This window comes from Watersipora subatra, chromosome 1 (assembly GCF_963576615.1).
Source record: "Watersipora subatra chromosome 1, tzWatSuba1.1, whole genome shotgun sequence".
Taxonomy (NCBI): domain Eukaryota; kingdom Metazoa; phylum Bryozoa; class Gymnolaemata; order Cheilostomatida; family Watersiporidae; genus Watersipora; species Watersipora subatra.
Genome location: NC_088708.1, coordinates 72,290,151 through 72,305,339, shown reverse-complemented (window position 1 = coordinate 72,305,339; position 15,189 = coordinate 72,290,151). Strand labels below are relative to the sequence as shown.

At 37.1% G+C, this 15,189-nt stretch overlaps 1 protein-coding gene across 2 annotated transcripts in view; it reads left to right on the top strand.

The window, feature by feature from the left end:
• The first annotated feature begins 42 nt into the window (after positions 1-42).
• LOC137399534 (GATOR complex protein Iml1-like) overlaps positions 43-15,189 on the top strand; it is a 45,301-nt gene continuing 30,154 nt past the window's right edge. For both annotated transcript variants that reach the window (XM_068085694.1, XM_068085703.1), the window contains exons 1-8: positions 43-145; positions 8,097-8,229; positions 8,319-8,412; positions 8,669-8,718; positions 9,433-9,530; positions 10,568-10,645; positions 11,662-11,787; positions 12,316-12,456. In XM_068085694.1, the coding sequence (XP_067941795.1) occupies positions 8,151-8,229; positions 8,319-8,412; positions 8,669-8,718; positions 9,433-9,530; positions 10,568-10,645; positions 11,662-11,787; positions 12,316-12,456 (666 nt within the window). In that variant the 5' untranslated portion in view covers positions 43-145; positions 8,097-8,150. The remainder of the gene's footprint in view (positions 146-8,096; positions 8,230-8,318; positions 8,413-8,668; positions 8,719-9,432; positions 9,531-10,567; positions 10,646-11,661; positions 11,788-12,315; positions 12,457-15,189) is intronic.

Sequence of the window (15,189 nt, the reverse complement as noted above, 5' to 3'; positions counted from 1 at the left end):
AATTGATACAGACGGAACTTTGTGGGAACATTTTTGTCATAGCATGAGTCGTGACGGCATGTGAGCGGAATTGCAGAAAGTCCAAGGTGGGCAGGCTGAAAAATAATTGTCGCTTCATCCCATCTTCATTACCCGACCCCGGAGTGTAAGCTCACACTTGTTTGCTCGCGAATCTAACTGATAGTGTTGTGCTAGATTACCAACAAAGTTGTCTATTTAAAAAGCAATTCGTGTATCCGATTAGATTATTGCCATTACGGTATTGATGACGGGTCTAATTTTAAGTGACGCATGATTTTTGAAAAGCTGTCGGACGTTGTTTTTTGTGTCTACTGAGTTATTTTGATCACACAAACATTGTCAAATATTAATAATGCAAATTGACTGGTGACTTCTCGATAGCGTGAAGTCAGATATAAGTAGGCAATTGCTTTAAATGTCTACATTGTTTTATGGACTGGGGCCATACCCCCTCAGACATTGTCCAAATAATTCTCTTGCTACTAAAAATCATAGTCGCTGAGATTGGTCCCTAGACAAAGCAGCATTGCAAATGTAAAAGCTTACAAGTTTTACAATTGCTGTTTCTTTTACAGTAGGTGGTTCCAGCGCTCTGAAACTAGGCACCTAAAATCAGTAATAAATTGTTGTACAATGCTATATGGGTAGCCTAACCTGTTGAGTATTCGTATGTAAAAGGAAGACCTCCTAGTCTTTCCTGCACATAAATACTAGCTCTCCAATAATATGAATGGAGGTATTAACTTCCTGCAACTGCTGTTGCCTCAGATGTCAATGTAGCTTGGGCTCTTGCACCCCCATTCATACAACATGCCCTTTTTCAAGCGATACAGGATCTACTAAATAATTCAATAAACTGCACAAATGATGTGATAGTTTTCATGGGATGTGCTGTAACTCTCACTTGTTCCTGCTCATTTTACTTGCTCATGTTATTTGTCTAGACTACTCTTGACTACCATTTGGCTTGTCTCTGTAGGCTGCCCTTCTGGCTTGTCACATCCTACACCGTTGTTCATAGCACTCTTCTTGCAGTACACCACTGCAACTACTGCTACCACCATTACTACACTACTATCATCGGTACTACCATCAGCACTGCCTAGCCCCGAGTCGGGAGCTTGGGTCAATGTTGACTCCTCAATCTTAACTGCTAACTCTGTTGTGTTTATCTTGCTCTCACTAAAAGGGCTCTCACCTCCTGGGCCATGCTTGACTGCACTAGAGGTGTTGCCACAGAGCTGGGTATTGGCATAGGCTCAGGTCTACTTGTCTTAGCCTGTTTCTGACATTGTCCAGATTTACTCTCCACATTAATTTTTTGTACTTTAGCTAACTGCTCAATGGCTATGCTGAATGCCTCAGCATTCTCCAACTCTATGACATTTTCCTAGCATTCAGCTCCTAGTTTAGCCATGTCCAGCTCAAACCTCTACCATACTGTTTCTCCCTTTTTAATTTTATCTGTTGTTCTTGCAAACCTGCTCTTCACTATTATAGGGATGGACTTTTCTTTCTAGCAATGTCACGTACTTCGGCTTAATGTTTTCTACTGGCGGCACCAGTGGACCTGACGTTTTTGTGATGTGTGGATGTTTTCTTGCCTTTTGGTATACCTTGCTCTTTACTAGCTGCATTTTTAGGCTTTTGTTAGAACACCTGCTAACTGCAGGTTCTGCTTGACCGCACCACTACCGCTGTGGTGGTTTATGGTCCTTCTGCTAGTGACCGATCTTACCACATCTTCTACAGACATTGCCGAGACAATTCACGACCAAATGATAACATCTAACTTTGCAAACCATCACGTAAAAGAAGTCTAGATTCCAGCCAGTCTGTAACTTGGCCCTGTAGGAATTTAGACACTTTACTGTTACCACCAACTTAGCTATAGTAGCTTTGCTATAGCAAATGATCGTAGCTTTGCGTAATATAGCATAATTAATATACTTATATCATATACATGTACAGGTTATTACACTAGTGCACGTCACAGGCGCCGCTACTAGGTTTCTTCTGAGAAGGGCTGCACCTTTATATACCGTCCTTCGGTAGGCCCAGCCTTTATTGTTTTGCTCGGCTGCTTCAAATCTGGTTGGCCGAAGTACTCAAAGTGCATGTCCGTTAGTTTGGTATTTGCTAGTTCGGCAGGCGGGTCTTGGCTATTACTTGACTGACTTGTACCACAATACATCAAAGGCTTTTTTGCCTCACTTACATTACTACTTATAGCTGCTTGATCACTACTGCCTCCACTACCTTGCTGCTTTGTAGTGTCTCTCACCCGCTTCAGTATCTTTGTTTGTTTATCTCCACTTTGTCTTTCTCATTTTTTCTCTCCGGACCTCTGTTAATAGCATCTCTCTCTCTCTCTTCCCCTGGTTGGTCTTTCATGTTTTTATTTTTCTTATAGGTTGTGTAACACGGTAATTTCATTTAATACTGTGTATTTAGCAACCTTTACTGGTAAGTAGTAATAATAACTGTTTTTGTCTACCTTTCCTCTACTGACTCAATCATTTCAAGTAATTGTACCCCTGGAGATCATTGCATTATCAAACCTGTCTGGGAAATGGTCCTTCTGATCCTACTGCCATCCACTGCACCAGCTTGGACCATGGCCATCATTGATTTCTTTATACATCTTTACGCACATCTACACCTTTACACATATCCCATTGCTAACGAATAATTAGTTGCCATGGTTGGTAAGCAACTTTCTAGCACTATAAAGCTTTGCAAGTTCCTTTTTGAGCTTTTCCGTACTTTTCAACCAACCTTCTATAACATATTACAAACACATTAAAAATTACAGCTTCAATGTTCTTCATCATTTCAGATTTTATTTCATTTGTCAAGTTGTCTATGAAATTGTCAGCAGTCATACGGCTAATAACAAAATTATTCACTTCTTTGACCTTAGTTTTATTATTTCTGGTACAAAACTGTTCATTAGCTCAACCCCATCAGTCAGCCAAATACATGTCATCTCCAGGTGTATAAAAATTGTATAATCATACCTCATTAATCGCAACTCAAGCCTTTGAATCCTTGCTGGGTGCTGGCAAAACTAAAAATTCTTTCTCACCCAAATGTGGAATAAATAGCATTTGTTCAGTTTTTAACTTGAATTTCATGTCTGCTAAATAGTAGTCCAACTTCTCAAATGGTGTCTTCTCTATCCTTACATGGCTGTTTTCTGTTTTGCGCATCAATCATTTTTTCTCATTGCGTATGCTACTGGTTGCTACAGGTTACCACCATTTAATTCCAATAGCACTGCTCTAAAATACACATTTGCTAGCGTCTGCAGGTATCCTTCGCATAAAGCTATACTCTACTTCTTCATTTTGGCTTTTTTGAACAAGTGAAAATAGTGTTTTGGCCACAGCCAAAAAATTTAGCTGTCTCATCTCAGTTGTACTCAACAAAATTAGCCCTTGATTATTTAGAAAAAAACACTTCAACTTTCACAAATGTACTCTCTTTTTAATTGACCTCTTGCATTACCAACTACCTTTAATTCATGACCATTGACTTCTGCCACAACAGTTGATGTCTCCTCTAACTGCAAATCTCACCTTTCAGCTGGATTTTTTTCAGCGATAACTGAAATTTCAATTCCAACACCAAAAGTGGATTCAACATTCTTCCCATGAGCTTTCAACTAATGGACATTATTTTGGCCTAATCATGGGTCTTTACCATATGTGTTTCTAGAGCAGGAAACTCTCACACTTCTACTCATATTCCTGTATTTATTATCTGTACGGTTTTCATGCAAGTTCAAGTTCGGTTGCAAGAAACGCATTGCTACCATTATTCTAGTTGCTGTACTTCTCTTTACATCTACTCAACTTGCTTCACATCATAACTTTCTTTCATCCCTACCTCTATTTTTATCCATGATTTAGGATCTTAATATGCTACACCTTTCTCTCATATCATTTGGCCTGTCCCTGCTTTTGTACCTATCCACACTATTACCTTGCACTTTACTAACCCTTCCAGACTACTTTTTCAATTGCCAAATATATATGTAATACATACATATCTTGGCTTAGGCTAATTATAGACTTAAGCTAAATAAATTTATAGATATATGTACATGTATATTTAATATATTATATAAAGATGTCGTTGTGAAGAAATAATGTTAAAAGGAAACTCTAAACTCTAGGATTTGAGTATATTAAAATTAGAAGGATTTGGGCTAAAATTTTCTCGCAGCAGCTAATCGGGCTGCTGCAAGAAAATTTTAGTCAAAAATCATCAAATTTATATATACAGTGAAACATGGATAACTCGCCCTCGGATATAGCGAACACATGGTTAACTCGACTGGATTTGCTTCGTCCGTTCCCACGCAATGATAAATGGCTCTATATAACTCGAACTCAACACTGTTAATTCGAACTGTTTTTTGCCCAACGGCTACCGAAACGGTTGCTATCGCTTTAGAAAATCACTTTATTCCAAGCCATAGAGGTAAACCTCAACTTTTCGTAATTCATAAGCGTCGTTACTACCTCCATCGGCAAAATATTTTTGTCAACGACTGTTCTAAAGGTTTGGTGAAATTTGATTTATACTGTTATACGATGAATAGCACGGGCTAGCCGGGTCACGGGCGCAAGGATTTTCGCCACGCACATACAAAACAAAAACAGAATGTTGTTTTTGTATTGTATTTGCGTGGCGAAAATCCTTGAGTGCGTGACCCGGCTAGCCCGTGATGAATAGTTTTCCGACGTGGATTCCGTGTTGAATCAACGTCGGAATGTTGAATGTTTAAAACGTTTTAAAAATTGTGGTAATTAAACGTATACGTTGTCTTAGCTAAAAAAACTATTCATCGTTTGACCTAAACACAGAATACGTGTGTACATTCAATAAGTATCCATTCAAAAAACGTTAGTGATATACAATGTACCGTAAAACCTCGTAAAACTTTTAATTGAACTGCCTCGGAGTGTTGCTCTTAACGAATGCCAGGTAAAGTAAGTTAATCTTTGCATAAACTTCAAGAAAAATCGGCAAAATTGATCGTGGGTAAAACGCTCAAAAGAAAAAGATGTCTTTTCTTTTGAGCATTTCAGCAACGGTCAAGTTTTGCCAATGTCAATCTAAAAAACGTCCTGGCAATAACATCACCTCAAACAACAAACCAATCTCAAGTGATAGAAAAATCTCTATACTTTTTGATAAAAGCGTTTTAAACTTTACATTAGAAGCATTTAATTTGAAACAAGCCATTTGTGCTTTTGATTTATATTATAGTTTGTATATGTTCATGTATCTACTAATAAATAAGTAAATACATGGACTTGTGACAGTGCTCTGATAACTTGAACACTCTGATAATTCGAACACTTTTGCTCGGTCCCTTGAAGTTTGAGTTATACGAGTTTCACTGTATATATATACATGTATATACAATCATATAGGCAACCACTGAGGAACAATGCCAAAATGCAAATGTGCATGCAAAAACCACAACTCAAAAGCAGGCCAGAACATAAAAAGGCTTCAGCTGGGCCAGCATTCTAGTGTATAAAATAGTCTCAACTATGAAGAAACAAGAACTTGTTCTAGTTACATTTTGAAAATTTTGCATAAATGTTTAATAATCATGTTGTGGATGTATAATAGTTGCAAATATATATATATATATATATACTAGCTGTGCCACCCGGCGTTGCCCGTGTAATAAAAAAGTATTTGGACAGAAAATTGATTTGTGTTTAACATATTACAACATTTGCCATTCTAACTTTCAAACTACATATCACGAGAAAAGTTTTTTGTTTTATAAACAATGAGAAGTAGTGAGAGTTTTGCTATTAGCCAGTTTAATAATATGAGCGAACAGCTTCTCGTGACGTTATGCTATGACCCGCGTCATACGTAAAGCAGTTAAGTATTGCTCTGATATAATGACTTATATTGGCAGGCCAGCAATTCGACTTTCTTAGTCTAGTGGGCTAGGCGTAAGACTGGTGAACGGCTTGGTCAGAGATCAAATCCTCTTCGGTGCGGAATATTTATTCCAAGATTTTAAGATCTATAGCCGGATTTCCGACGAACACACGGACGGATTTTGAGAAATAAATATATATATACAGTGAAACATGGATAACTTGCCCTCGGATAGAGTGAACACATGGTTAACTCGAACGGATTTGCTTGGTCCGTTCCCACGCAATGATAAATGGCTCTATATAACTCGAACTCAACACTGTTAATTCAAACTGTTTTTTGCCCAACGGCTACCGAAATGGTTGCTATCACTTTAGAAAATCACTTTATTCCAAGCCATAGAGGTAAATCTCAACTTTTCGTAATTCATAAGCGTCGTTATTACCACCATCGGCAAAATACTTTTGTCAACGACTTTTCTAAAGGTTTGGTGAAATTTGATTTATACTGCTATACGATGAATAGCACGGGCTAGCCGGGTCACGCGCGCAAGAATTTTCGCCACGCACATGCAAAACAAAAACAGCATGTTGTTTTTGTCTTGTATGTGCGTGGCGAAAATCCTTGAGTGACCCGGCTAGCCCATGATAAATAGTTTGGCGACGTTGATTCCGTGTTGAATCAACGTCGGAATGTTGAATGTTTAAAACATCTTAAAAATTGTTGTAATTAAACGTATACGTTGTCTTTGCTAAAAAAATATTCATCGTTTGACCTAAACACAGAATATGTGTGTACATTCAATAAGTATCCATTCAAAAAACGTGAGTGATATATAATGTACCGTAAAACCTCGTAAAACTTCTAATTGAACTGCCTCGGAGTGTTGCTCTTAACGAATCCCAGGTAAAGTAAGGTAATCTTTGCATAAACTTCAAGAAAAATCGGCAAAATTGATCGTGGATAAAACACTAAAAAAAAAGATGTCTTTTCTTTTGAGCATTTTAACAACGATCAAGTTTTACCAATGTCAATCTAAAAAAACGTCCTGGCATTAACATCACCTCAAACAACAAACCAATCTCAAGTGATAGAAAAATCTCTATACTTTTTGATAAAAACGTTTTAAACTTTACATTAGAAGCATTTAATTTGAAACAAGCCATTTGTGCTTTTGATTTATATTATTGTTTGTATATGTACATGTATCTACTAATAAATAAGTAAATACATGGACTTGTGACAGTGCTCTGATAACTTGAACGCTCTGATAATTCGAACACTTTTCTCGGTCCCGTGAAGTTCGAGTTATCCATGTTTCACTGTATATACATGTATACCTTCTGTATATAACACCTGTATATCTCTTGTACAGGTGTTGTGTACAGAAGTCTATGTGATGAGTATGGCCTTAATAAACCACAACACGGGTGGGAAACTCTTGGTAAGGTCAATGAAAATGACTGTGCTAAGATACCGTGGAACTTCTACATCCGGACTGACAAGCATGTCCTAGCAAACCAACCAGATTTAGTGATGGTGGAAAAGGAAAACGAAAGGGCTACTATAATAGATATAGCAATACCCAATGATTACAATATAGCCAGCAAAGAAAAAGTAGAGAAATATCTCTCTTTTGGAGAAAAGATTGAAAAATGCTGGGATGTAAGAACAGCTGTAATTCCAGTAGTCATTGGGGCACTGGGCACGATAACACCTGCGCATAAAACGTAGCTGCAGAAAAGTGCGCTATTGGGAACAGCTAAGATTTTGATGCGAGTGCTCAAACTCCCAGGTCTCTGGTAGGTGACCTGAGTTAGAGCAGAAATTAACACCCATATGGGTTAACCGGGGTGAGGAAACAATTATATATATATATAATTGTTTCCTCACTCCGAGTTATATATATATATTGCGAGTTATATATATATATATATAGCTCGCAATATATATATATATATATATATATATATATATATATATGCTCTCTTGCTATATATATATATATAGCAAGGAAGCAGAAGGCAAGTAGCATATATACGTTTGAAATTTGTATGAAAACGGCCAAAAATGATAAATTGTGATGCTTAATGATAGAATGGGAGTTATTAATATATACAATTTGTGTGAAACAAAAATAACACATACTATTTTAGTTATGTGTGGGAATCTTCTGAGGTGAATATTCTCTTCTGGTTTGTGGCCGCTGTATGAGAAGTAACATGTCCAGTTTGAAGGAATCCACGCCCAAGTTATTCTGTCTACGGGTGCATCAAGCGACTCAAAATGGTCAGTAGAGACAGCTCAAATGTGAAATATATGGGAGTCATTGGGTGAAAATCTCATTTGACACCACTTCACTTGATACGCTGTTACAGAACAAGATATACAAGTGAGCTTACAGACTGGCTCAGAGCTCCGTCAGGGAGATATTGTAGAAATCTACAAAGAGGATGACGATAAGAGTTGTAGGTAGGTGGAGTGTCTTGAATACTTTCTCAAAGAAAATCCGTGGTTTGTAATTTCCTTTGCTGCAGTGATATTGTAGACCTGGTGAGAAATGCCTAGTTGGATATCTGTGTAGTATTTTTTATGCAGTTTTATATGTTTTTCTCAACAATAAAAATATTTTGGGACACTTTCGTTTTTAAACAATACTAGGACAATCATTTTTGTGACTCGCTTCTACGACACAAATGAAGATAATACACATTTTGTTTCATTTCAGCCACATTATCTTGAGGATATCATCAGTTGACGAGACTGTTAAAACAAAGGGTATGATTTTCTATCCACACCAAATAATTGTGTTATGGTCAAAAGGAATCTTAAATGGATTGACTAGGCAAAATAGATGATAGAGCGAGAACAATGGATTATTTTATCGAATTTCTATGTATTCATTCATCTCCACTTTTTATTCGTAATCTTTGGAAGCTTTACAAGTGTTTTTTAAAGAAGGAAATGTAATGTCAGGTGACACCATCGTCACTGGATGGTTTTACTGAAAATTTTGTAAGTCGCGTATTAGAAAGATTGTGTATTGTTCCAATATCAGATGTGCCAACTTGGTTTTTGATTCTTTCCAGTACAACCATAATTCACTGGTTCAAACATCAAAAGTCAAAATATTTCTTCTTGGTTTTACCTGTTTTTAAATTTTTTCTACGTGTCTATATTTTATATAAATTACTATTAATATTTATATATGCCATTTTAAGTACAGGTTTTTCTGCTAGACTACAGCATCTTATAAAGTTGTCAGCCATGTATCAATTTAATCTTCGAATTCAATTTAAATTAATTATGTAATTTAAATAAATATTTACATATCAACTATTGATGGTAGCTCCTCATCTCCATAATTTTTTAAGTTACAAGCCTGCATCTAAATTAGTATAGAAAGAATGTTTCTCAATCAGGCGATTGGCGTTTGCAGTTCTTTTGTGACAAAGAATATGTACAAACATGATATAATATTGTACGTTTTAGGAACTGAGACAGTGAGCATTATTGACTCCATATGCAACAACAGCCATTTCAATTTCAAAACCTTCAATCATGTTTACTTAAAGAAGGTTATACCAGAGGTGAGTGCGTTGATAATGGCAGTGAAAGAGACAAACGACTTGCTAGTCTATAGGCAGCTCCATTTATTTCCTATTAGTCAAATTTTAGTTTAAGACTTCGGCACATCCATAGCCACTAAGAGGTTTCTTTTAGATCGGTTACTCGGAGTAAACCGTTATTTTACCATATCTGCATCACAAGCACTGCACTTGTTGCTCTAACAAGCAATGGAACATTATTTTTATGTCTGTTTAAACCAAAATCCAGAACACCAGAATCACATTCATGCAAGTTTGTACCTGGCAAAATCGAGATCATCTGCTCACTTAAGCGCTACAAATAATGTGACTTTTTTGAGGTGTTCGCTCAGCCATTCACACATGCGGAACAGTTTCGCTGCTGCAACACTCAGGGATTAGTAATAATCAGCTATTGATGGGATAGATCTTCCTACCCCAGCAAAACTTTTTGTTGCGAATCCACAATTAGTTTGGTTTTCATGACCAAGTGCTGCCATTATCAACCTCTAAAAAGAGTCGAATTCCCAGGAACCTTTTCCTATACACTAAGTGGATTCATAATTTATTCAAGAGAAAGTTCAAATATGTACCACTCATATTCGGAATCACAAATTAAAGTGCCAGTAGTTAGGTTATAGTTTCACTATGCTGTCTTGCAGATTGCCTCTGCCAATCGCTATTTAATCTTTTTATCATGGATGAAATACAAATGTATACTGTTTACTGTAGTATTGACAAGCGAGCCAAAGTACTAGTATGGCATCCAGAAGAAATATTATGAAACAAACAAACAATGCATGATCTGTAAAAGTAGAGATCTGGTCTGATCTGAAGAGTTTGCATGTGTATATCAGCGGCATAATCTCTTGTATTTGTTACCAGCAGGTTAAGTAATGATTGGCAGACGTAAATGCCTCAAGCAATGCACTCAGACTATAACTTACCTACTTGCCTATAGGTTACTAGTGACTACTGAATGGCGGTGTAGTCATTGTCGCTAGTTTTACATAATCAATGTCAGCTTCTCTTTCTTTTAGCCTGTGGACTTAGTAGTAGTTACTTGCAAAGATACATACTTGAGCAGGGGGGACATGTGGAGGATGAAGAAGCATCTGGTAAGAAGCTATAAATAGTTGTCATCACAACTATTTATGTTGTCAAATTCACATCTTGAATTGCTTTTATCTACTTTCATCAATGCACTGAAATGTTCTGGCCGTATAGTACTCTCTGTTGCTTCATTTACTTTGGAGCAGTTAATTGGGAATTATTAACTGCTGCGGGAAATTTTCCTTGTTTTAGTGCTTCTCTGAAACTCAGTGCTAACTTGCAAAGTTAACACTTTAAAGTCGTGGTTTAAGATATTTCGAGGTGTTGTCTTCCCACCTTATCCCACACCCTAGTAACACGGGTGCGTGGTTCCCCTTTGTTTTTACACTTCCAGTGTATGTAGGATTTTATTATGTGTATTACAAGATTTTGGGTTTTTTGTACACTTTTAATGTAATTCCAAAGTTTCAAATCGATTGTACTAATGGCTCTTGAGATATTGCCGACATTTCAAGGGCACTTCCAACCACTTGAGAAATGAGAAATGGCTGCCGTCAGAACAATAGTTTCTAATGACATACTGATTGAAATTCTTGGTAATGAAGGCTCTAAAAATCTTCTCATCGGCAACAGGAGATTTACACTAAAACGGTTTGTTTTTTATTTGTAACAAATATACACACTCTATCCGACTCGGTGTGCCGCAGTCATGATGTTTCTTCAATTAATTCCAAAACATTACATCTTTAAAAAAGTGAAAAAACTATTTACTCTATTTAATTTCTGCATTTGCCATTGAGTTCTACAAGCTTGAACCTACGATATGATATTCAGTTCAAAAGGAGTTGTGCTATCCTAAGTGCTTCCACAGCTGATGGAATGTTGTCAATACCGTCTGGGACAAGGGTACCAGCTTGCATATACAAGATGAGTCTTGAAAGTGTTAACAAACAAATATCTGTTGTCAAATGATAAAGGAATTTAACCAAGGATTGCGTTGAATTCAATCTGAGTTTTAGAGATGACATCCCTAAGGAGCTTTGCATGCTAAAGCAGCGCTGACTCTCAGCCTTCATTGTAGGAGGATCAGTGCGTCTACATAGACAAGAGAATTTCCTTCCTTGACATTAAAATGCAGCTGTCTGTCTCGGAGATTTGGTGCAAAGGAGAGTCGCTGGCCAGCGGATATATATCAAACAGCACTAGGGTAGGTAGCTCACCATCGTGTCAGCCCTCCGAGGCTTATATTAATGGACTCTTTTCAGGATTATTAATTGTACCCAATTTGTTGTCAAAGCTTCCTAGTCGACTACCGTAGCATTTTATTGTATTTTCTCTTAGCTGTAAGCTCTTAGCCCGGCAACGCTCACGGTTTCTTTCATTTTCAATAATATAGCCTGAGTTTCGATCAGATAGCCTGCAGTTGGGTGTTTAAGGGGCGATTTCTCATGAACCTGACGAAGTTTTGAAACTCAAATATATTTAGCAATCTGGTGGAAGGCATGAGAATAGGCCTGTGAAGTTTTGATGAAATCGAACAAAAATGTGGAAATGCGCAGCGTTTGAGCGTTCTAATGGACACACATACACAACGGTGAAGTGAGATTTACTAATATGGATTTCTGTGAGCATTTACAGTATGATAAGGAGTGAAGGCATTCAGAGTGTTGTTCGTCCAGAATAACACTTCCTTTGTAAGGCTGAATAGTGATCAAGTTTGTTTGTCCTGTCACAGGTTTGCTTTCGTTCATCCACTTCGGTTCTGCACATCTTCCTGCAGATGAGTGCCGAGATGTGGGAATATGACAGCTACGGCGACTTATACTTTGAAAAAGCTGTTAGCGGCTTTCTTGCTGACCTTTTTGCTAAGTGGAAGGTATGATTCATTTATTTTCTTCTGGAATTGTTGACACGTAGACTATGCATGTTAGAAATAGGTGTAGTACCGCTACATGTCCAACAAAGTGAATGCTGTTCTATATCTTAAATAACTTCTGAGAAAGTTTAGAAAGCATGACCAAACCTTGAGGCTTATCATTGACTGGCGAGTTTTTTCTCTGAGGAAGATGACAATATACAAGGTAGAGCTATATATATTTTTGTCGCTTGTTCACCGAATGCTGTGAGACAAATTTAAAAAAACAATTCAGATAGCTGCTTTGTAAATAGGTCGCTAATCGCTGCCTATTACTAGTTACAAGTTATAAAATCACAAATTTTTGTCACTTTCATCATTTCAGCCATCATTAGAAAAGGGCAGACAACTTGTATTCCATATTGTTCCATAAGTTCTTGTACTCATGTGAACGTCTATCTGAGCCGATATTATAACGATTGTTTGGTTTAAGCCAGGGGTCGGCAACCTTTTCCATTCAAAGAGCCATTTTGACCCGTTTTCCACAGGAAAGAACGCAGTGGGAGCCACAAACCCCCTTTCATATTTCAAATTAAAAAACATATAAATACCACATGTAACTTTTTTGTTTAGCTGTTAATGTTTTTATACAATGTTTACATCATAAAACGTAAAGTTGTGACATGTGTAATGATTTAATTGCTGAGAAAACAAAATTACACTTTTGCAAAGAACAATAAAATAATTTCGGTGGTTTTATTGGCGCATAAATTGTTATAAAGTGTATTACCTGTATTAGTGTTTTTGTTGTTTGTCAGTAGCGTTGTCGACGATATTGAAGGCCTAAGTGGCTGGCCAGCCTTACTAAATTTCTAATTGTTTAATTAATCCAGTTTGTCAACATAATATCAGGAGGTATCTCGTAGCGATCTGACCTTCCGCGCGAATCCGCTGGTACGTTTTTTGGTACTTTTATGTTACAGTCACGTGACGATCATGTGATAAGGTACTAATAATACAACATAATGTAAATAACGACGCTTAGCAAGCGACAATGTTTGATTTATCACCATACTCACCATTTTTAAAATTATATTACAAAATCTAGTGATAAAATTTCTATATTGTTATGAATTACTTGGCATATGGTGATAAATGGAGACAATTCCAAACTCAGAAAGAGCCGCATGTGGCTCCGGAGCCGCAGGTTGCCGACCCCTGGTTTAAGCAGTCAGTGAACAGGCCATAAGTCATCCTTGCTAGATTGCTAAGGATTCTCTAACATAGCATGGATCATAGTTGTCAAGTTGACCACATTCTCATCAGGTTATAGTGTTTTCTACAAGATGGTAAATACTCAATTAAATCTCTTACCGAGGTAAGACTGCTCTACAAAGAATTCTCTATATGGAAGAATAACTTCTCCTATTTTATAATAGTGTAATAAGGATGCAGTAAACTTACTTGTATGCATTGATAATGGCATGTTTTATCACAATTTGTATATCTAATTATTAAAGCCTTACTTGACACCTATTTACCCAGTCGATAGTAACCTGTTGAAAATATGTTTTTAGTTTTTAACTGAATTTCAATCCAGGCAGCACTCTTTGTGACCATGCGTTGCGATGCAAGGTTATAGTGTCTATAAAAAACAGGTAGCATTTGTAATCTTGCAATTTTCATATCCTTATGAAGATGTGAATACTGAAATCTCAAGTACTATGATTTGCAGTCTTGCAACCTTTATTTGCGATCACACCAATATACTCATTCTTCAACATACAATATAAAATTTTCAAAAATGCTTGTCTCGAGACAAAAAAATAATCTCACAGTGCGAGGTTTCAGGTTTCTTAAAGCATTGCAGCTTTGCAAGTTAGCTACTGAATATACAGTAGTTCTCTTTACCAAGATGATATGGCTCTACTGTGCTCGACTAATGTTGTACAAGTCCTTTTAAAAATTAAACATTGCTAGGCAATCACCTCAGGGTCATTAAAATGTTGAGTGCAATAGACTCAATACATTTGTTGCGTGTTTATATATCAGTATTGAATGGTAGGTCAGAAATTGTTTCTTTACCAATAGCTAACAGATCCATGCTGGCTATGGTAAGCTTGTACCTCATCTTTATCGTCGGTTTAAACTTCACCGTGTTAAGCATTGTGATGAGTTGATGATATGTTGCTACGGATACTCCAAATGTCGTAGGTGGAACACGCCTAGTTACAAGCATTTCTGGCTGAAAAAAGCTTCTGTAAATTAGACTCCATTTTTATCGGGTGATGGTTTTTAGCCTATTAAGCATCTCATCTATTAGGCAACATTTTAAGTTTCTTCAGATTGTTTAATTAAATGCTTGCAGACTGCTCAGAAAAAGAGTAGAGTTATGTAATTAGCTATCGTTGGAAAAACGGAGTTGTCTCATCATCGACTGCAATGCAAATCAAATGCATAGTATTGCCTAATTATCAACTTTTTGGTAAATTAGTTGTCTTCAGGCCTGTATTCCCTGGTTGCAAGTTGGGGCTGCAAATGTTAGGCGACTAGTTATGATCACCTGGGGTTTGGGGGCGGTGTAAGCCCCCAAACCCCAGGCGCTGCCCCCAACGCGGTTCGGGGCAGCGCCCCGGAGCTCTGGACCTTTTAAAGGTTGACTTGCAACAAAATTCACATTACAGTTATTTGGTATCAAAAAATTCACCATGTCTTACTCTGTTGTGTTGTAGGTGCAAAATATGTGGAAATGTG